Source organism: Halichoerus grypus, chromosome 10 (assembly GCF_964656455.1).
Source record: "Halichoerus grypus chromosome 10, mHalGry1.hap1.1, whole genome shotgun sequence".
Taxonomy (NCBI): domain Eukaryota; kingdom Metazoa; phylum Chordata; class Mammalia; order Carnivora; family Phocidae; genus Halichoerus; species Halichoerus grypus.
The window spans coordinates 87,375,834-87,396,947 of record NC_135721.1 but is presented as its reverse complement, the minus strand read 5'-3'; the positions used below and the strand labels follow the sequence as shown (position 1 = coordinate 87,396,947).

Genomic DNA, 21,114 nt, shown 5'->3' with positions numbered 1-21,114 from the left:
GATCCTCTCCCTCCATTGGGAGCCTCAGCGTCTAAAGAGCCCAGGGAGATGTGGGAAAGACACACTCTAGCTGGCTCCTAGAAGTGTATTTTTTTTTAAGATTTTATTTCTTTCAGAGGGGGAGAGAGAGAGAGAGCAAGCATGAGTGGGGGCAGAGGGAGAAGCAGGCTCCCCACTGAACAGGGAGCCCAATGTGGGGCTTGATCCCTAACGCTGTGATCATGACCTGAGCTGAAGGCAGATGCTTAGCTGACTGAGCCACCCAGGCACCCCTGTTTGTGTATTTTTACCATCCTAATACTATGATATCCCCCGGCATCATGGTAAAAGCTGTCCCCACTAGAAGAACCTTGACAGTTTCTAGCCGGGCTGTGCATTTCATTTCAAATCTACCCACCTAGTTACCAATCCATTTGTTTTGTTTTATAATTGATTACTGCTTGAGAAAATGCTATCATTTCTATTTTCCTCTTTGAAATCAGGTATCATTATTTGACATTTACGTATCTTCGTTACATAACATGACCTATCTTTTAAGGCATCTGACTTGCTTAATCCTCACGATATCCACGTGACGTAGGTCCCCTCTCATGATGGCCTGGTACGTGCTAAAGAGCTAACTCAGCGGGCCACAGCTGCCCAAACCCTGCGCATTCCACAGAGAGGCCTGCTTCAGGAGGACTGGCCCTCGACTGGCCCCTGGAAGATCACTTCTGAGCCCCTGACACATCCTCCTCCAGGAGAGTGTTTCTGTATGTCCGAGGACCTGGGCCACACAGGGTCAATTTAACCTCGTGGGGCCCAGAGACTGAGTAGCTAAAATCAGTCCTGCGGATGCTGTAGCACCCACGTGACTGCATTACAGGAAAACCCCTGGGTCTCAAGGCTCAGGTGAGCTTCTCTGGGGTGTTGTCATGCCCCGTTGCTGGGAGAATTAAGTGCATCTCCATGTAATTCCATGGGGAGGGACTCCTGGAAGCGTGGGCCTGCTTTCTCTTGGACCTTGCCTTTGATGACCTTGATCTGTATCCTTTCACAGTCGTCCTGTGAGTCGTCTTAGCGAATCCTCGCGCCCCGGGGAGGTTTGAGGGCTCCTGACACAGCTGGCCAGGCAGACTCTCCTAGATCCTCTTCTCCCAGATGGCTTGTATCATAAAATGGAAGCCTCGAGGCACAATTCATTAAAACTCATTCTCACCCATTAAACTGCATTAAAATCTCGAGAAAGGTACATTTGTTGAGCAAAGCATATGTTTTGCTTATATTTAAGGAACTTGTTTTCACCTGTCTGAAAGCTTTTCTCTATTACACAGCCTGTTGAGTTTTAACAAGAGGAAGAGTGGACATGCCCACATTTTCAGGTCAGTTGCTTCATGTGAGAACACTGTACCATTTGAAAGTGTTATAGTCTGCTGTGTTTAGGACACTGCAAAAATGTAGCTGCTGAATTGTGAATTTCTCTTGTGGGTTAAGATGAAAGAATTTTGGGAAGCAATCCACATAATAACTACAAAAACCGAATCTACATTGAACTTTGTAAAAATACCTGCGACAGGAGAAAATAAGCAAGAACGGTAAACAGGAACTAAATTTGCATCTACTGGACAAGACTGTCATCAGTTGTACCTAATGCTTTGTTCACTAGTAAAGCTAATTTCTTCACAGAATTGCTCTTTGATGAAAGCAACGAATTAGTATTCATAAGTAAGTCATTACCGAATTTAAATAGGGGCCATCATATTTAAATAGGGAGCGGTTTACTTCTCCACTGGTGGTGATTACACAGAATAGAAAGGAGATTATGTAACAATGTACTTCCTCTATGTTCGCTAACTGAACATAATAAAAAAAAAAAGGTTATGTATTTAAATCAGTAAACAGAAAACTCTCCCTTTCCACAGTGGGCAACCCAGGCTAGACTCAGTATAAGTTCCTTTCCACCTGTGGTAGGGAGGATAATGCCACCCCCCCCAAGATGTTTGCATCCTAACATGTGACTGTGTCACCTTACATGGCAAAGGGAAATTAAGGCGGCTAATCAGCTGGTATTGGATAGAGAGATTATCCTGGATTATCCGGCTGGGCCCAATGCAGCACAGGGGTCCTTAAAGGTCATGGGGAGAGACAAAACAGAGTGTCAGAGAGAAAGACAACCAGCCATTGCTGGCTTTGAAGGTGGAAGGGGCCACAAGCCAAGGAATGCAGGCAGTTTCCAGAAGCTCGAAAAGGCAAGAAAATGGGTTATAGAGTGAAATAGTGAAAAAGACCTTGCTGGTGTGAAATCTGGAATCCACTGGTGGCCTTGTTCTTTCTGGATTAGTCAGGGCCCTGCTGGTCCATCCCCAGACTGGGGATGTGTACAGCACTGGCAGGAAAGGAACTGCCTCTCCTACTGGACTCCCCCACCCACGTCTGTCCGTTTACTTCTTGCTCCTGGTTATCATTTTGCACAGCGCCCCCTTCTGATACCCCATCTGCTATTTCCTGACCTCTGACTCCAGCTTCACGGCATTCCTTGGCTCCTGATGGAGCAAGAAAATAAAATCACTCCTAAAGAAACAATAGCTGACTGCAGCTAGCCAGGAATTGCTGCGTCTCTGTGTGACTGGGGGAGAGGACCCGGTTGGGTGGGGAGGTGGAGGGGAGCCAGCACAGCTCAGGAAGGGCTGTTCTTCTGTTTAGGAAAGCACATGAATGAGTCTTGATGATCAGGACAAGGCAAGGCCCCCTCCCTGGTGCACCCAGGCTGGCGTGCGGGAGGGAAGAGAAGTAAATGTGTACAATCCTGTAAATGGCAGCCTCCTTGATGTTGTTGCATTTTGGATCCTGGTACCGGCAGGAGACAGAAGAGTTTGGTTTTGTTTGCGGAGGTTGCTGAGACTCAGGGAAGAAAAGAAAAGCACAAGCAGGAGACACGGAGCTTGGAAGGGATGCCCAGCAGTGCGGTGGGAGGCTGGAGGTAAGGAGCAGAGGTGTTCTCCATGCCTGCAATGAGGGGCGGCAGTGACTGGAGCGGGGACACCATGTGATCTTCTGAGATGGGGGCTGGGGGGGCCCTGGCAGCTCCTCAGCTGCAGAGCTGGCCTCTGATTGGATGCTGCCCTGAAACCACTTCCAAGATTCCACCCAAGCCCCCTCTGCCATTCTGCCCGCACCGCCGGAAGCCCGTCCTAGGCTCGCGGGGCTGGTTGCTCAGCTCGGGCGACCTGTGCTTCTTAGATCCACCACGGCTCCTGCCTCAGAAAGAGCACAGCAACTCCCTGCAGAGGCTCCACAGACCACAGGAGCCCTCAAAGTGTGCTTTGCTTTGGCCCTTATCCTGGTGTTACAATGACCTAGTCGTTGGGGCTCTAGCCTCAGAGGTCACATCCACGCTCTCTGATGACACTGTCCGGCACTGCACGTTCAGTTGTCCTTCCCCAAGTCCTACTGTCCATCTTGCCCAGAGATGTGCAGCGAACAGTGAGTTAAGCAAGAGAAGCTGCCTGGCACTCCGACACTTCACTCACTTGAACGGAGAGAAGCAAAGAAGGCAGCTCCCGAGGAGCCGGAACCGGAGGTTGTGTGCGCTCAGTGAGGAGTAGAGCTGTCTGCCTGCACAGACCATGCATGGTGGTGGGGGGATGACCAAACCCTGCACCCTCCACGTCTGCCCTCCAGCTCTCAGCCCTCAGCTCCTAACCTGTAGGATGGAAGGCGGCAGCCTCGGCCCAGGCCCTCACAGGCTGTAAGTACCGCTAAGCACGCCGGAGCCCCGTCCCCTCTTACAGGGAAAGCTTTGCCGCTTCGAGAAGCACAAGTGCCCGCAGCCCGGTCAACCTCAGCGCGGCCTGCTCTGCAGACACCTCAAGGGGAACGGGGCAGAACGGCAGTGGAGAGCGAACTAGGATCAGCAAGTGGGGAGCGGGCAAACACCCTGCTGTCCTGGCAGACCTGGGCGCAGGGGAGTGGGCCTCTCCGAGCAGGGGGTCCTGGGCCTGGGCAGTCTGCGGGGGCTGAGACCTGGGCTCTTCTTGAGAGGCAGGCAGAAATGAAGTGCACCCTGGGGAAAGAACTAACTGGTAATTACTGGGACTAGAAAATGTGAACACAGCTTTAACACGGGAAGGAAGAAGCAAAGAAAGGAAGCGACTTTCAAGAGGTTCGTGTCTTCGTTGTTTTTGTTTTTTAGGTTTATTTATTTACTTTAGAGAAAGAGAGGGAGAGACAGCGTGCGAGCGGGGGAGGGGCAGAGGGCGAGGGAGAATCTCAGGCAGACTCCGCCCCGAGCGCAGAGCCCAACCTGGGGCTCCATCTCAGGACCCTGAGACCATGACTTGAGCAGAAATCAAGAGTCCGATGCTTAATGGACTGAGCCACCCAGGCTCCTCAGTGTCTTAATTTTGAAGGACAGGTCAGGTTGGCTTGGATGAGATGGAAATGGTGGACAGATGCGAAGTGGAGATGCTAAGCTGGTGGAAACCACAGCTACCGTGTGGATTTCTATTCATCTCCCCTACTGTGGAGAGGGTGGCTTTAACAGTGAGGGGCCCTTTATGCACGTGGCCATCGCCTGGCACACAGGCAGTGCTCGGTAAATGTCGTTTGAAAGAAAAACTTCCTAGTTTCATCACAATATTTAGGATGTTCCTTTGTACACAGTATGCCTATTTCAATTAATGTTTAGTTGAACTTATTGTTATCTCCCCACCGCATCGCTACGTTATTAGAATAACAGCTTCCCCTCACAAATTCCTTTGTAATCCAATTAATTAAAATCTTTTTTCTTAGACATTTCTTAACATTCTACATTAGATAATTTAGGTACACTTCTGTATTATCTCAGGAAAGTTATCTCAATTATGTCCTTTTCTGATGGGGGAGACCCAGCTTATAGAAGCAAAAGGACACTACCAAGACTATATAGAATTTATTTATTTAAGATCTTATTTATTTATTTTTAAAAAGATTTTATTTATTTGACACAGAGAGAGAGAGAGAGAGATAGTGAGAGAGAGCACAAGCAGGGGGAGAGGGAGAAGCAGGCCCCCTGCTGAGCAGGGAACCCGATGTGGGGCTCAATCCCAGAATCCTGGGATCACGACCTGAGCCGAAGGCAGAAAGCCACCCAGGTGCCCTAGAATTTATTTATTTATTTATTTATTTATTATTTTTTTTTTTTTTTAGATTTTTATTTATTTATTTGACAGAGAGATAGAGAGCATAAGTAGGCAGAGAGGCAGTCAGAGGGAGAGGGAGAAGCAGACTCTCCACTGAGCAGGGAGCCCGACGTGGGGCTCGATCCCAGGACCCTGGGATCATGACCTGAGCCGAAGGCAGACGCTTAACCGACTGAGCCACCCAGGTGCCCCCAGGTGCCCTAGAATTTAAATGTCAATATTGAATCCTGAGTTTTTCTATTTCTTCCAATGACAAAAAGAAGAGAAAATTAGACAAAAATTACTTAGGAAAATATCTGCAAATTATACATCTGATGAGGATCATATCCAGAATATAGAAAGAACTCTGGCAACTGAATAATAAAAAGAGAAATGGCCCAATAAAAAGCGGGTAAAGGCATAAAATAGTTCTCCAAAGAAGATATACAGATAGCTAATAAGAACATGAGAAGACACTTAACATTAGTAGTCGTCAGGGAAATGCATATCAAAACCACAATGAGATACCACTTCATAGCCACTAGGATGGCCATCATAAACAAGTCAGACAATAACAAGTGCTGGTGAGGATGTGGAGAAACTGGACACCTCAAACATTGCTGATGGGAAGATACAATGGCACAGCCGGTGAAAAAAACATTCAGTCCCTCAAAAAGTTAAACATACAGTTACCATATGACACAGCAGTTCAGTTCCACTCTTAGGTGGATACCAAAGAGAATTGAAAAAAAAAAAAAGTCCATACAAAAACTTTCAAATATTCATAGTAGCATAATTCATAATAGCCAAAACATGGAAGCAAATGTCCATCAACTGATGAATAGATCAGTAAAAACAGATAAACAGAATGTGGTATATTCATACAATAAAATGGGATTTGGCCATAAAAAGGAATGAAGTATTGATACATGCTAAAACATAATGAACCCTGAAAGCTGATGAGAGAAAAACTCTCTAAAGACCCACAAGGGAAACCATTCTAGATTTCTTTCTATGTCAGCATGACTGTACATAAACTTTGTTCAACCTAAAAGCCTGATTTATGGCCCACCATGCATGCACTGTGCATCTGCTTTGTGAAGGAGTAGTCTAAAGGAAAACCTTCTTGTCCTTGAGATATTGATCAATGTTCCTGTTCCCTGAATTCCTTGATGACAAAACTCTTGATTCCTGCCTTTATGCTAATCCATAATCTTTTGAGCTTCTACAGAATGTAAAAAGTATATAACCTTGTAAAAACGATTCATTCTCCAGAGTACTTTCTTCCTTATGAAGAGCATATTTCCCAGGCAGCTATCCTAACTTGGGCTCAAATAAAATGCTCTTTCTTCCTGTTGGAGATTCTAAAAGATTTGCTCATTTTGCATTGACAAAGTATCATGCTAAGTGAAAGAAATCAGTCATAAAAAGCATATATTATATAATTCCACTTATAGGAAATGTCCAGAATAGACACATTGAATAGATACACAAAATAGATTAGCAATTTCCAGAGGCTAAGGGTCTTGTAATAAAACCCTTACATCTATCTTAACAACTCGAAAAGCTTTCTGGAGGGTGTATGTTTACGGGAGTTACATCCTTATCATGAATTCATATCATTTCAGCTCAAGGTGGAATCACATCTAACAGGTGACTGATGGGGAGAGGTAGTCAGAGATGTGGGAAAAAGGTAGTATAAAGATAGAGGAACCAGAATCATCAGTGGACCTATGAAATGAGTGCCCTGGGAACCACGGGGACAGAACTTCATGGAGCTGAAATGAAATTACGGGAAAAGAGGTGGCCACAGGTTCCTAGGAGCGCTGACCGTGGAAATGAGTGGAAGACAGGAGAGAATACCTAAACACCTGCTCAGGAAGCCTTCTCTCCACACAGCTCCCTTCACTCCCAGACAGCTCTTTTAAAAGCAACTCAGGTTAATGTTAGCTTCAGGGTTTTAGGGATGTGCAGGCAAGGGAGAAGAGGCAACATGAATCTGGACGGAGAGCCATCTATCTAGAAGATTTATATGTTGCTTCAAGGAGAATGAACAAAATTCAGTGAAGAGAAATTGAATTCAACTTCTTTATCTGATGAGGGCTGGGCCCTGCACTTTGAAACACATGTCATGTCTCAGGTAGATGGAGTGCAGACGGAGATACATCTTGGCCGTTAGCAGGCAAGCTGTTGCAAGCACATGCTTACTCTGTGTGTTCACTTGACTGAACTCTTCTAGAGAATGACAGAAAAGAGTGCCTTCCACATACAGCTCTAGGGGCACAAATCCCAGAGCCTGCATTTGTAATTGGGCTGGGCTGAGGTTTTTAGCTACCACTCAATGTTACCTTTTCTTCCTACAAGAACAGTTAAAAAGATGCAGGCTAAGGGACATTCGTATTTCTTGCTATTTTCTGCAAAGAAAGAACGATTAAACTCAGTACACTGTTTTAATTGCGTGTGCCCACCAAGCATTTATCCTGTGCTCATGGCATAAAGGCAGATCATAACCTGGGATCATGACCTGAGCCGAAAGCAGACGCTTAACCAACTGAGCCACCCAGGCGCCCCTCAGATCCTCCTTTCTTGATAATTGAGTAGAAACCTAGCCTGTGTCTCAACTATCAATCAAATTTTTTTTTCATTGCCAGGAAAAGCATCTGGTAAGCCCCTTTTGGTTCTATTTATTTCCAGATCTTCAAAATGAAAGTTCATCTAATGCCAATGAGCTTAATATCACTCAATAGAAGAGCACTCCCTGGCCCGGAGGGCCTACTTCGCCTTGGCTCTCTGAGAAGATGCAAAACCTAAACCCCACAGTGTTCAAGCCTGCATACTCTACAGAGGAAAGATGTTTCAGCAGACATGTCTCCAGTGGGCTTTCCTTGTCAATCATGATTTGCTGGATGTTCATACAACTGGGTCTCTGGTCTGAGCATAAATTCACGTAGGCATAAGAGCGTCTCTACATGTTTGAGGGGAGAGGAAAATGAGAGAGCAGGGGGTTGCTCATTGCTGGTGAATCTAGTACACTGGAATCTTATTCTCAATTTGTCATGGTAACCTGAACTGGGAAACCTGAGCTTTGTCCCTTAGAAACCACCAATCCTGTCCTTTTACGGTACTGAAAGTCGCTTTCTGCTAATTATCCAGTCAGATTCCCTTTCCAAATGATCTCCTCCAGGAAGAAGGGCAGGGTAATAGCACCCAATCCAACATGCCCTGGGGTGGGAGTCAAGACAACTGTGTGCAATTGAATCTAGTAACGTCACTGTGACATTTTAGGGTACATTCAGGGACTAGAGGATCAGGGTGGTAAAAAGTTTGGGGGCAATCCCATAACTAGATGGGATGGAGTGAGTATCCCAGGCTGAATTTTACCAATTCACTGAAAAACTCTTTAAGGTCCCCGTAAACCTGTAAAATATGGAGAAATATTTGTTCCCTTGCTTATTCTCAAGATGTTGGCCTTGCCCAGCTTCAGTTAAGGAAAGGACATCTGCTGTGTATTTTCTTCACCATTAAAATTCCTGAGAGTTTTGGATACTTGATGTCCTTCACCCATAGCAGTTTATTTATTTTTTAAATATTTATTTATTTGACAGGGAGAGAGAGAGCACAAGCAGGGGGAGCGGCAGGCAGAGGGAGAAGCAGGCTCACCGCTGAGCAGGGAGCCCAATGCGGGGCTCGATCCCAGGACCTTGGGATCACAACCTGAGCTGAAGGCAAATGCTTAACCGACTGAGCCACCCGGGCGCCCCACACATAGCAGTTTAGATCCAACTTCATCGTTAATTTACAGGCCAGTTGATAGACCCAAGTATCATTTTTGGGAGGCATGATCTGTGTCAACATACACGGGGCATTACTGAATGAAAAACACTTCCTACATATACAGTGGAATATTCCTCAGCCAAGAGAAAAAGGAAACCCTGCCATTTGGACAACATGGATAGCCCCTGCGGCCGTTATGTTGAGCGAGAAAAGTCAGACAAAGACAAATATATATGATCTCATTTACATGTGGAATCCAAAAAAAGCCAAACTCACCAAAACAGAGAGTAGGACGGTGGTTACCAGGGCCTGAGGATTGGGGGAAATCAGGGAGATGTCGGTCAAAGGATACAGACGTGCGACTGGAAGATGGGTAAGTTTTGGACAGCGAATGCCCATCACAGTGATCACAGGCAATGATACTACATTACACACATCAAAGTTGCTAGGAGACCAGATCTTAAATGTTCTGACCACAAAAAATAAATGGTAATTATGGGACGTGATAGAGGTGAACACTGAGCGAACACTCTGGTGGTAATCACAGCGTATGTATCAAATCAGCACGTTGTACACCTTAGACTCATATAATGTTAGATGTCAATTCTATCTAATTGAAAAAGCACATTTCTTAGCTGCATGCCAAACACCTACATCAGCTTTGATGACAACAAGCTTTTAGGTTAAACCTCTCAAATTAATAAAACTGTGGTATCAGTCCACTATTAAGTCAATTAGCAAAGACTCAGGCTCTCTTATCTATTTTGAGAGGGAGGCAGGCTCCCAGCTGTGCAAGGCCTCTTAGGCCGTTACTGAGGATTTTGATATTTTTTCCCAGGGAAAGTATTTCAGCAGGGGAAATCCAGGATCTGATGTGGGTTCTGAAAGATCACTTTAGCTGCTGGATTGAGGATGAATTCAAGGTGACAGAGTGGACTGGGAGGGAACCAGTGGGGGTGACTGACGTATATGCCCTCGGAACGGGTAATAGTCGGATATGCGCGTCATAGTACACACATGTGCGTGCACGCGAGCGCACGCACATGCACACACACCCAGCTAGCTGTCTGTGTGTGGAGCTCTACAAGCAGAGGGTCGATCGGCCTGCCTTCGCAGTAGAAACAGATGCACTGGGCTCACCCTCGGAAGGGAACCGTGTTCAGCCCTCATTCTGGGGCTGTGCCCTGTCCGTGAAAGCAGGCTCACCAGCCTGTCCCAGTGCAGACTCTGCGGGCACCGGGGCCAACCCTGATGCATGGAGAGGCAGGCTGTAGCTGAAATGCCCCATGGGCCATTCAGGAGAGGGCTGGGAAGGCACTTCTTTCCTTCAGCGGCCACGTTGCTTCCTTCCTGTCTGGCCTTGGTTTGTGGTTCACTTGCTGCGGGCTCTTCACCCTTGCATGACCCTCGGGGCCTGCAGAGCCCCGGGATGCATCACACGGAAAGAACAGGTTCTGGATTTGTCTGCCCACTTGGGAGGAAATGGGGTAGCCCGGCCCCTCCCCGGGGACAGGGAGCGGCAGAAGACCACGAGCACACAGCATGCTCTAAATGTGATGGTAAAAATGCTGTCGCATGTTTTCAATTCCCAAGGACACCAGCTTTAAAGACTGAAGGCAATGCTCGTTTTTGAGGATGAGCGGCCTTCTGAACGTGAAAGGATCAGGTGGCTTTGATTTATCATCATCATGAGAAATGGGAGTTGTTTTTTTGTTTGTTTGTTTTTGTTTTTTTAATCCCGCTGCTCTGCAGGAAATGCTTTGAAGTGCTTGACAAAGAGCCCTGGTCTCACCGGCCATCCCTCTAGGCCCTGGGATCAGGTGGGGGGCCAGCCCATTATTGTCTTGCCAGCCCGAAACCTTGAACTTCTTGCGTGTAGGAGTAGCTTTTAGCTACGGACATTTCCACCTGATGCCTTGCTATGCTCCTGTGGCCCGACAAGCTCCCGCTTGGCTTGATTATTCAGGGCTCCAGTGTTGGCCTGTCTCTCTTGTGAAGTCTCTGTGCTCGACATCCCCAAGATTCTGGAGGCAAAACCCGAAATGTAATGCTGAACTTGGACAATGAAGCTCACCCAGAGGAAACACACCTGGACGCAGGCAGTTCATATTGGGAGTAGGGGCCCTCGGGGTGACAACGAGCCCCACTGCCAGTCACCTGAGCTTCGGTGCTTCCTATGGCTAAACTTGATTTTTGTGTGTATTTCTTTAAGCTCTATTTTAATGCTTTCAGAAGCTTAAGCAGGACGGGGGGCGGGGGGGAGCAGTTCTGAGAAGTGGTTTCGCATGAGGATCTACAGGGGTACCAAGGGTGGCAGCTCATCCCTCCTCTTCCAGGCCAGACGTACAAGCGTGCTGAGACACCGTGGCCCTGGGGCCTGGGGGGGCCGCCTCGGGTCCCCAGCTGCCTCGGCCAGCTACCCTTGTGGTGCCCTGAGGTTTGCGCTTCCTGTAGGGGGTCTGCACGCCTGAAGATGGTCAGCACACATGGTTCCAGGCCGCGCACACGGGCTCGCCCAGTTCTTAGGGACCTGGATGCCCCCCAGCGAGGACCTCTTGAAGCCGGATTTCTCATGGCTGCCAGCTTTCGGCTCCGGCTGACCTCCGCCGGGGACCGTCCAGTCGACAATTCCTCCCACACCCTGAGCGCTGCCGCGGCTGTGCACTCTGCTCCGTGTCTCCAAGAGCAGGTGTGGCATCAACATGCCCCGGCCTGGCGACGACTTTTAGGATGCCTGACTTAGGAACTCCCCCGACGTTTAGAAAGGTACCCTGGGAATATACTTCTGGTGCCAGCAAGCTTGGCTGGCCAAGAACAGAGAGAATATTCCATGAAAGAGGAAACACCCCTTTTCCTGGCTTTTTGCCAGACCCTATAGGGAAGTGGGTCAGCTGAACTGTCTCCAGCCGGATGCAGTCCCTCCTTGTCAGTGTCCCAAGGGTAAGCGACGGGGTCTTTTATCTGGGTGGCATTTTACAGCATGTTGTTGCTTTGATTATTAACACCCCCCAACCCTTAAGGAACTAATCAGTTTGTTTGCTTACTATGTTTTTTATGCTTTGCATAAAGAATAATAGAATTTTGGGGCACTGGGTGGCTCAGTAGTTAAGCGTCTGCCTTCGGCTCGGATCCCAGCGTCCTGGGATCGAGCCCCGCATCAGGCTCCCTGCTCCGCAGGAAGCCTGCTTCTCCCTGTCCCACTCCCCCTGCTTGTGTTCCCTCTCTTGCTGTGTCTCTCTCTGTCAAATAAATAAAATCTTAAAAAAAAAAAATGATAATAGAATTTTGGAATTGGGATGAATCCCATCCTAGTTCCTAAAGCGTCACTACCTTTTACAGTGAGGCGACGGAGTCCTGGGGGTTAAGGGACTGCTGAGGCCCCCTGCTGCATTCGCTGCCCCTCAGGGGGCTCCTGCCATGCGGCCCCCACACAAGCCTGGTACAGACATCTTCCTGGCAGGATGCGATTTCAAGCTCTACACAGTGGTGCTGGGTTAATGTTCCATCTGCACTTAAGTGTCTTTTCTTTTAGAGTTTTTGAAAAAGTGTATTAAAGAATTCGGGGTCTTTGTGCATACACATCTTGGGTGGGGGATGGAGGGTTTGAAATTAATCTGAAAAACGATAAACAGAGAGTGAACTAGGGAGCCTGCTGGGGGGCGGTAAATGGATTCCATGCTATGTGGGCCTCACAGACCAACTACTGGATCCTTCCTTCCCCAACCTCCCCTCCCTACCCCTTTTCCATCATAACAAGAGCTGCCATTTGCCCACCGGGTATTGTACAAGACCCTCAACCCTCCCAGTCACCCTATGATGTAGGAATTATTATTCCCATTTCACAGAGGAGGAAGCCGAGGCTCCCAAAGTTGAAGCCACTTGCCCCCAACCACACAGCTTAGTGAGTGGCAGAATTGTATTTATCTGATTCCAAGGAGTAGAAAGCCACTCTTTCCACTTCAGGTTGGTGAACACATCACTTTGCATCTCAGGGCCTTGCTAAAGTCCTGCGATGCAGAGAGGTCCCACCCCATAGTCTCCCTGCTTTATGCAGAGGACCTGTGCTGGCAAGACCGACCCCTTTGTCTACCTGCAGAACTCTCCTTCCGATTCCGGCAGCAGGAGGGAGGCCATGGGGTTTTTCATCAGATCGGCCACTGCAGGGTCCCTGGGTGTCACATAGAAGAAAGGAACCCCAGTGCTGTTGTTCAAGGGGCCATCGCTGATGGGCAGGCAGTTCCCAAATGGCAGTCCTGGGATCTAACAAACAGCGAAAAAGGCTTTTTCAATGCAGGGTTTTGGATTGATCTGAGGCAGGAGCTTCCCTGGTGTCTCTGGCCAGGAAATATAGCCACGAGGATGGCATGGCATCACCATGGTTTCGACAGGTAGTAAATGAAGGCACAGTGGTTCCCAACTGACCCAGTTCACCCAGGGATGGCTCCAGAATTTCTACAGAGGAGCTGAGCAGGGGCATTCTGTCTGGAAGAACAGCTAGGGGGTTATTTTTGAAGCTCCTGCATATACATAGAAAAATGCTCCCTTTACGAAATTTAAAGTTATTTGTGGGAGGGGCGATGAAATTTATGGAGGGGTTCTAGAACCTTTCCTACAAGCTGCCCGTGGAGGCCCCACTCTCGCAAGGTTTTGAAAACTTCAGGGATAGAACTTAGGTCTTAACTTTAATATCTTATGTGATTTTTGGACTCCGGGAACTTTCTATTACTGTTTCTTTTAGAGCCACACCATTTTCTTTTTTTTTATTGTAATCAATATTTCATTATATAATTCAGCAACTCATCCTGAAGTCACAGAAACATGGTACACTCATTTTTGTTCATGGTCATCCTGTGGAGGAGGTGAAGTTCTCAGACATATGTGCAAATATTTCTTAGGTTTTCCCAAGCCCTGCTGCGTCCTGCATCCCAATCTTCATGAGCTTTATTTACCCTTCACAGAGTGCTCTTTATTGTCACTGAGCTCAGAACTCAGGGGCTGTCTTTGCATAAAGCGTTATATGGTAGCGGTGTGTGTAGACTTGGAATAAGGGATCGCTTTCATCTTTGAAGAAGACACAATGTTCAGGAGTCTTCCAAAATGGTAATATAAGTTCAATTCACAGATTCTGTTTTTCAGCTTGTCATAACTGCCTAGAGTCATGCTTTGCACACGTGATGTGTACATGGGAAATGTTCCCTGAATGTATTGAATTTGGATTAAATGTCAATACTGGAAAGGGGAATTCCTAACAAAGCTAAGAAAAGAGATGTTGAAAGTCAAAGTATCTTCAGTACATTGGCACTAGACTTTTAATTGCTTGTAACAATCTGTGTATTTTTTTAAACATTCACTCTATCTTTTTTTTTAAGTTTATTTCTTTAAGTGATCTCTACATCCAACGTGGGGCTCAAACTCACAACCCCCAGATCGAGAGTCGCATGCTCTTCTGACTGAGCCAGGCACGCGCCCTGAAATAATTTGTGTTTTAAACCAAGATCAGCTTCATATTTAAGCTTCATATCTGTGTAAGGTGTGTCTTAGGAGCATAATACATAACTGTGAGAAACCATTTGGATGCTAGTGGTTAAGACTTAAGACCACTGCCATCATCAGAATAAACTTACTTATTTTTTAAGAGTAAAACAAGAACTTCAAAACTACATAGTCAACCACTAAGTTTCATATAGGAGGAAAGCAAAGTGGACAACCCAGTGACTTGGCCAGTTTCCAGATGGGTGAGACCCCCCAGTGACCTACACATTCCAAAAAAATTGGTTTTGCATAAATTCAATAGGATTTCAAACTACCTCCCTGTAATAAAACCCTTATATGGATCTTACCAGACCTGAAAGCTTTCTGGAGGGTGTGTAATTATGGATGGCACATCCTCATATTTATCCATGTCATTTTGGCTCAAGGTGGAAACCTGGCTAACAGGTGAGTAAAACATTTGCGAACTGAATGATAAAACTGCAGCTGAAAACAGCTCATCCCAGCATGTATACACTTTGCACCCTAAGCCTCCTTTCCAGAAAAATTCTTGAGTTCCATATTTCAAAATGTCAATTTCCACCACAGACCCCATGGTGTCTTTCTCCCAGTCCCCAGTGTCAGTAGGTGACGGCGAAGTTCGGGTCTGTTGGGTGCCGCGGGCTGGGAGGCTGCCCGCACCAGTCTGTGATGCCGAAGGCGGGTCTGGCTTCTTCTGTGCAGGTGTCGGGTCAGGCGCTGCTTACGTGTACGCCTCTTTGACCACCTCCAGACTGCACTTCAGGGGCCATCCACCTGGCAGGATGCCTGGCTGTCAGCACCCTCCTCCCCCTTTCCCGGGTTAAGCAAAGCACAGTCTGGTTCCGTTATTTATGCGCTGTCCACCGTGCAACCCAGCCCGCCGGGCACGTCTGTGAGACCCGGGGCGGAGCACGGGTGTGGGTGGGTGGGTGGGGGGCGGTCGCCAGCGTTTCCCCGTCCCCAGGCCACCGCGAGGCACGCACCTGCAGCCGGCTCCCGGCGGGGCGGCTTACCTTCTCGTGGGCGGACACGGTGGCCAGACAGCCCCAGGCGCTGGCGTGGGCCAGGAAGCGGGCCGTGCCGGGGCGCAGCCTGGGGCCGCTCTCGCGCCGGTAGGAGAACATCCCGGGCGGCGCGGGGGGCGGCCTGGCGCGGGCGGCGCCGGGCGGGGGCGGCAGGTGCGCGTCCTCCTTGTGCGCGGAGGCCGGGAAGCTGCGCTGCCAGATGCTGCCCGAGTCCTCCAGCAGCGCGGGCAGCGCCTCCTCGGTGGAGGCGCTGTCCAGCTCCTCGTCCACCTCGTTGGTGACGGCCCAGGACACCGAGCTCACGATCACGTAGCCCGCGGCCGGCGACAGCAGGGCGCTGCAGCACAGCAGCCAGGAGAGGCGGGTGGCGGGCCGCGCGGGCCGCTGGCCGCGGCGCACGGACATCTTGCAGCGGCGCGCCCTGCCGCGGGGACCGCCTGGAGCGCGCGGGCGGCCGGCGAGAGCGGCAGCGCCCCCCTGCGGCGGACGTGCGGAACTCCGGTCCGGACTCGGCTTCCGACCGCCTCAGGATTCCCGGGCGGGGTCCTCACCCCGGGAAGCCCTCGCCGCCTCACGCCCGCCGTGAGAAGTCCAGGCTCCCGGGAAAGCAGATTCCACTCGCACGCTGCACGTCCTGCAGCCGCCGTGCGCAGAGCCCTCACCGCGTGCCAGGTCCGGGGATGGGCTCGTTTCCTGTTGGATGGCACGGGTTCTGCAGCCAGACGGTGGTGGGCGTTCAAATCCCGAATCAACACACTCCCCTAGTCACCAGCTTTGTGACCTGCCAAGTCACTTAACCTGTCTGTGCCTCAATTTCTTTATTAGAAAAACAAGCAAACCACAGTATCTAGCTCAGAGAGGTGATGGATGGGACAATTAAATAAGTTCACCTCTGCAGAGGCTTAGAACAGTGCGTGGCATGGAGCAGGCGTTATATTTTGGTAATAGACAAAGGTAGAGATTGTTACCATTTTATAGAGGAGTAAACAGTGAAGGTAAGATTAGCACCGAGTCAATCTGATGCCAAAGCCGATTCCCTTGCTCTGTAAGGACAATGACCGTCTTAACGCTTTGCTCGGACAGGAATGCATTGCTGCCAGTTCATCTGAAAGCAAAATCAAATGTTTACATTATCAACCAAAGTAAAAGGGCGCAGACACCCAGAGACAAAGTAGCTGGGATGGACGAGGCAGAGAACTGTATGAATGTACCACAGTTAAGCATTCTCTTATTGGTGGAAATTTGGGCTGTTTCCAATAGTACAGTTTTATAGATAACAACATAATTCTATATCATTTACACTTTTGAACCTCTGCTTATGGTATTCCCTTATCTGCCCATAAGGAGACATATTCTGCTCTAGATTTCCTATCTAAAATCTAATAGTCCTACTTCCAATTTGTTATGGATCAAAGTTACAAGAATTAGCACCAGACTTTTTGTAGACATTTTGGCAAATGTTCCATTGTGCAATAACCAGACGAGCCGTTGTCTACCCTGCCCTCCATCTACCTCCTCCTTTTTCCTTCTCTTCAAAGCCATTTTTCTTTAAAAATGTGCACATCAAGCTGGCCTCCTCCCATCCCACCCCAAACACCCTTTCCAGGATGCCCTCTTTCTATTGATAGTCTCAGGGGCAGTTCTGGTATTCTTCTCCCCGCAATCTCGTCTCCTCCCATGGCTCTGCCGTCCCTATATACCGCTGACTTGCCATCTCTCTCCCTCGCCCCCAGAATGATGTGTGCCACAGTCTTGCAGAGGCGGTATAAGCAAGTCGTTAAAAACATGGGCTATCTCAAATGACTTCAAATGAATTCACATCCTGTTCTGTCACCTACTGGCCATGTATGCAAAATAAGGACAGTCGCATCTATCCCAGTGGCCTAGGAGAAGCACAGAGCAGACCCGCCAGAGATGCACAGCGGTTTGCTCTTCACATGCTCCGCAGGGAGCTGGGCAAGTCTGGCGGCTGACTCCGTCCACCAAGGCTCTTGCTCTTGACGGTGAGGGGTTATGTCTTCCTTTGAGGCTCTGGTGAAGGTGGACGTTTTCCTCCGCCAGCCCCAGCACATGATGTGAAGAAGAAATGCCGGATTCTTACTGTTCATTGCCAGCAGGAAAAAGTCTAAGCTCCTTAATCCAGTGTATAGGTCCCCTGTAGTCTGGTCCCTGCCTGTGTGTTTGTCCCTGTCTGTCCCCACTGCATCTCCCTCCCAGACTCTGCTGCAGCCATGCCAGCCTCTTTGTGGTGCTATAGTCAGCGAGCACCCGCACTTGCACCAGGTAGATAATACAATTAACATTTTAATCCATTTGTATCCTCACTCTTTATCCCTCTGTTCATTCATCAAGCTACATGATAACAATTCAAAAATATTTTAAGAGATAGGACATATGCAGCAAATACATAAAATACATATGTATAATTTAAAGAATCACTAAAAAGAAAATCTGTTAAAATCACTCAGTGAGGAAATATTACCATGACCATTATCAGTTCCCCAGAAGCTCTCCATCTGCCCCTCTCCCCAAATCACAATCCCCTGCCTCCTCTCCTGGAGGTAATTACTATCTTGACATTTGTGATACACATTTCTTTGCTTCTCTTTACAGTTTGACTTCCTATGTATGCATCCCTCCATGCTATAGATTCATCTTACCTATTTTGAACTTTATATAAATGAAATCATACTTGATGTATTTTTTTGTGTCTTTGTATATTCAGTCAAAATTCTGTTTGTGGGAATCATACTTGTTTTGTTGTTTTTGGCTATATATGGCTGTATAGTATTGCATTGTGTAGCTATATGACCATTTATTCAAGTATTCTCAGTAGATGTTTTAATAGGTTTTCTTATTCAGATAGGGTGAGGCCAGCAGATCAAGAGATGACAGCCATGGCGAAGGTCATTTATTCTACTCATAGATCCCAAGAAAAGGGATCTTTGACCAATGAGGACAGGAGCCAAAGGATAAATAGTCCCCATTTCCAGGTCACAGGTGGACAATTCACTTCACACAGCTTCTCAGAGGGTGTCCAGCAGGATTGAGCCCCAGTTGCTCACAGTGCTAACAACTCAATGACACCCCCTTCGAATGGCTTTCCTTTCTAATCATTCTAGTGCGCCACTCCTGTTCTTTAGGACTACATCCCAAGAGAAACTACCCGAGTGCCAAGTCCTTGTCTAGACCCAAGCTAAGGCGCTGGTACACACATTCAGGAGTTTCTCTAGAGTGTATACCTTGTTGTAGGATTGCGGCTTGTGCGGTATAAGTATGCTTAATTTTATTATGTAATGTCAAACTTATTTCTAAAGTGATCGTACCAGTTTACATTGCTGCTATCACTGTATGAGGGTTTCTACTGCTCCACAGTCTCACCAACACAGATTATTGTTAGATTTTCTGGGTTTTGTCTCCTCCCCCCCCGGGCTGGTGGATAAGTAATGAGTAATTTTTATTTTATTTTATTTTTATTTTTATTTTTTTAAGATTTTATTTATTTATTTGACACAGAGAGACACAGCGAGAGAGGGAACACAAGCAGGGGGAGTGGGAGAGAGAGAAGCAGGCTTCCCGCCGAGCAGGGAGCCCGATGCGGGGCTCGATCCCAGGACCCTGAGATCATGACCTGAGCTGAAGGCAGACGCTTAATGACTGAGCCACCCAGGCTCCCCGAGTAATTTTTATTTTAATGACTAATGTGGTTGGTTGATCACCTTTTCATCCTTTTTTGGCCAATTGGATATCCTCCTTTGTGAAATGCCTGTTAATGTCTTTTGTCCATTTTTATTGGGTGGCCTGTGGGTTTTTTTTTTTTTTTATTTGTAAGACTTAATTTTATTTTCTGTATTCCAGTCTTTTGGTGTTGAAAAGTGCCAGAGCTTGTCTTTGGGTAGTTGTTAATGCTAATATTTTTACCTATCAACTTCACGGGGCTAAGGGAGGCACAGACAGCTATGAAACATCATTTTTGGGTGTGCCTGTGAGGGTGTTTCCGGGAAGACATTAGCATTTGAGTTAGTAGATGAGGAAAGAAGATGGGTCTCACCAACAGGGGTGGCATCACTCAGTCCTTGAGGGTCTGAATAGAGCTGAGACACCCATCTTCTCCTGCCCTTGGACATCAGCACTTCTGGTTCCCAAGTTTTCAGTTTCAGGCTGGGATTGACTCCATTGACACCCCTGGTTCTCAGAGCTTTGGGTTTGGACCCAGACTACACCGCTGGTTTTCCTGGGCCTACAGCTTGCAAATGGCAGATCTTGGACTTCTCAGGCTCCATAATCACATGAGCCAATCCATGTTGTTCTATGTATCAGTAGTGTTTTCCTTTTTATTGGTGACTAACTAATATTCCCTTGTGTGGACATAGCACATTTGTTTATTCATTCAACAGTTGATGGATGCTTGTGCTGTTTCTTTTTTTTTTTTTTTTTTTTTGCCATTATGCATAAAGCTGCTAATAACATTCACATCCAAGTCTATGTGGGGACACATGTTTTCATTTCTCTTGAGTAAATACTTAAGAACAGGATTGCTGGGTTGTATGGTAATTATAGGTTTACCTTTATAATAAATTGTCAAGCTTTTTTCCCCAAAGTGTCTATACCAGTTTGCATTCCCACTGACAACACATGGCAGTTCCTGTTGCTCTACAGCCTGGGCAACACTTGGTATTGCATGGCTTTTAATTTTAACCATTCTACTGCGTATGTAGGGATGTTTCACTGCAGTTTTAATTTACATTTCTCCAATGATTATTAACATTGGGCAGCTTTAAAAAAATAAAAAATAAATAAAACTGAGCAAATCTCATGCATAAGTTAAGCCTTATGCCCAACTGCTCAATAAAAATATGTATTCTTACCAAAAATAAATATATTGGACAGATTTTTATGTGCTTACTTACTTTTTGTCTATCTTCTTAGGTGAAGTATCTGTTTAACTCTTTATTCATTTAAAAATCTGGTTGTGTCTTCCTATTGTTGAGTTGTGAGAGTTATTTTATATATTTTCCATACCAGTCCTTTGCCAGGTATGTGTTTTGCCAATATTTTCTCCCAGTTCATGGCCTGCATTTCCATTTTCTTACCAGTGTCTTTTGAAGAACAAATATTTATAATTTTGATGACATCTAATTTATCAATTTTTTTCTTTCAGGGTTTGTGCTTTCTGTATCATTTCTAAGAAATCTTTGCCTGACCTAAGCCCATGAAAAATATCTTTGATGTTTTATTCTAGAAGCTTAATAGTTTTATCTCTTACATTTAAGTCTATAATCCATTTAAAGACATTTTCTGTATATGGGTGAGGTTCATTTTGTCCCTGCACAGATCAAGTTGACCCACCACTCTTTGTTAAAAAGACTATCCCTTCTCCTGACTTTCATGTAATTATTGTTTTAATGCTGTATTTCTCTTAATTCAATGAGACATTGTTATTATTCTTTTATTCAGTCCATACTTATTTATTTTTAAATATTTTATTTATTTGAGAGAGAGAGCTTGAACAGGGGAGAGGGGCAGAGGGAGAGAATCTCAAACAGACTCCCCACTCAGCATGGAGCCAGATTTGGGGCTTAATCTCAAGAGCCTGAGATCATGACCTGAGCTGAAATGAAGAGTTGGACACTTAACTGACTGAACCACCCAGGCACCCCTAGCCC

The 21,114-nt window shown here is 46.9% G+C and overlaps 1 protein-coding gene across 2 annotated transcripts in view; it reads right to left on the bottom strand.

Annotated features, from left to right (window-relative positions):
- Positions 1–16,124, bottom strand: part of CREG2 (cellular repressor of E1A stimulated genes 2) — a 33,349-nt gene extending 17,225 nt beyond the window's left edge. The window contains exons 1-2 of one of the 2 annotated variants that reach the window (XM_078056782.1): positions 15,437–16,124; positions 13,003–13,172 (exon numbers count right to left, since the gene is read on the bottom strand). In XM_078056782.1, coding sequence (XP_077912908.1) covers positions 13,003–13,172; positions 15,437–15,853 — 587 coding nt within the window. In that variant the 5' untranslated portion in view covers positions 15,854–16,124. The remainder of the gene's footprint in view (positions 1–13,002; positions 13,173–15,436) is intronic. The other variant, XM_036087937.2, reaches the window with a different exon arrangement.
- Between the last annotated feature and the right edge of the window lie 4,990 nt (positions 16,125–21,114).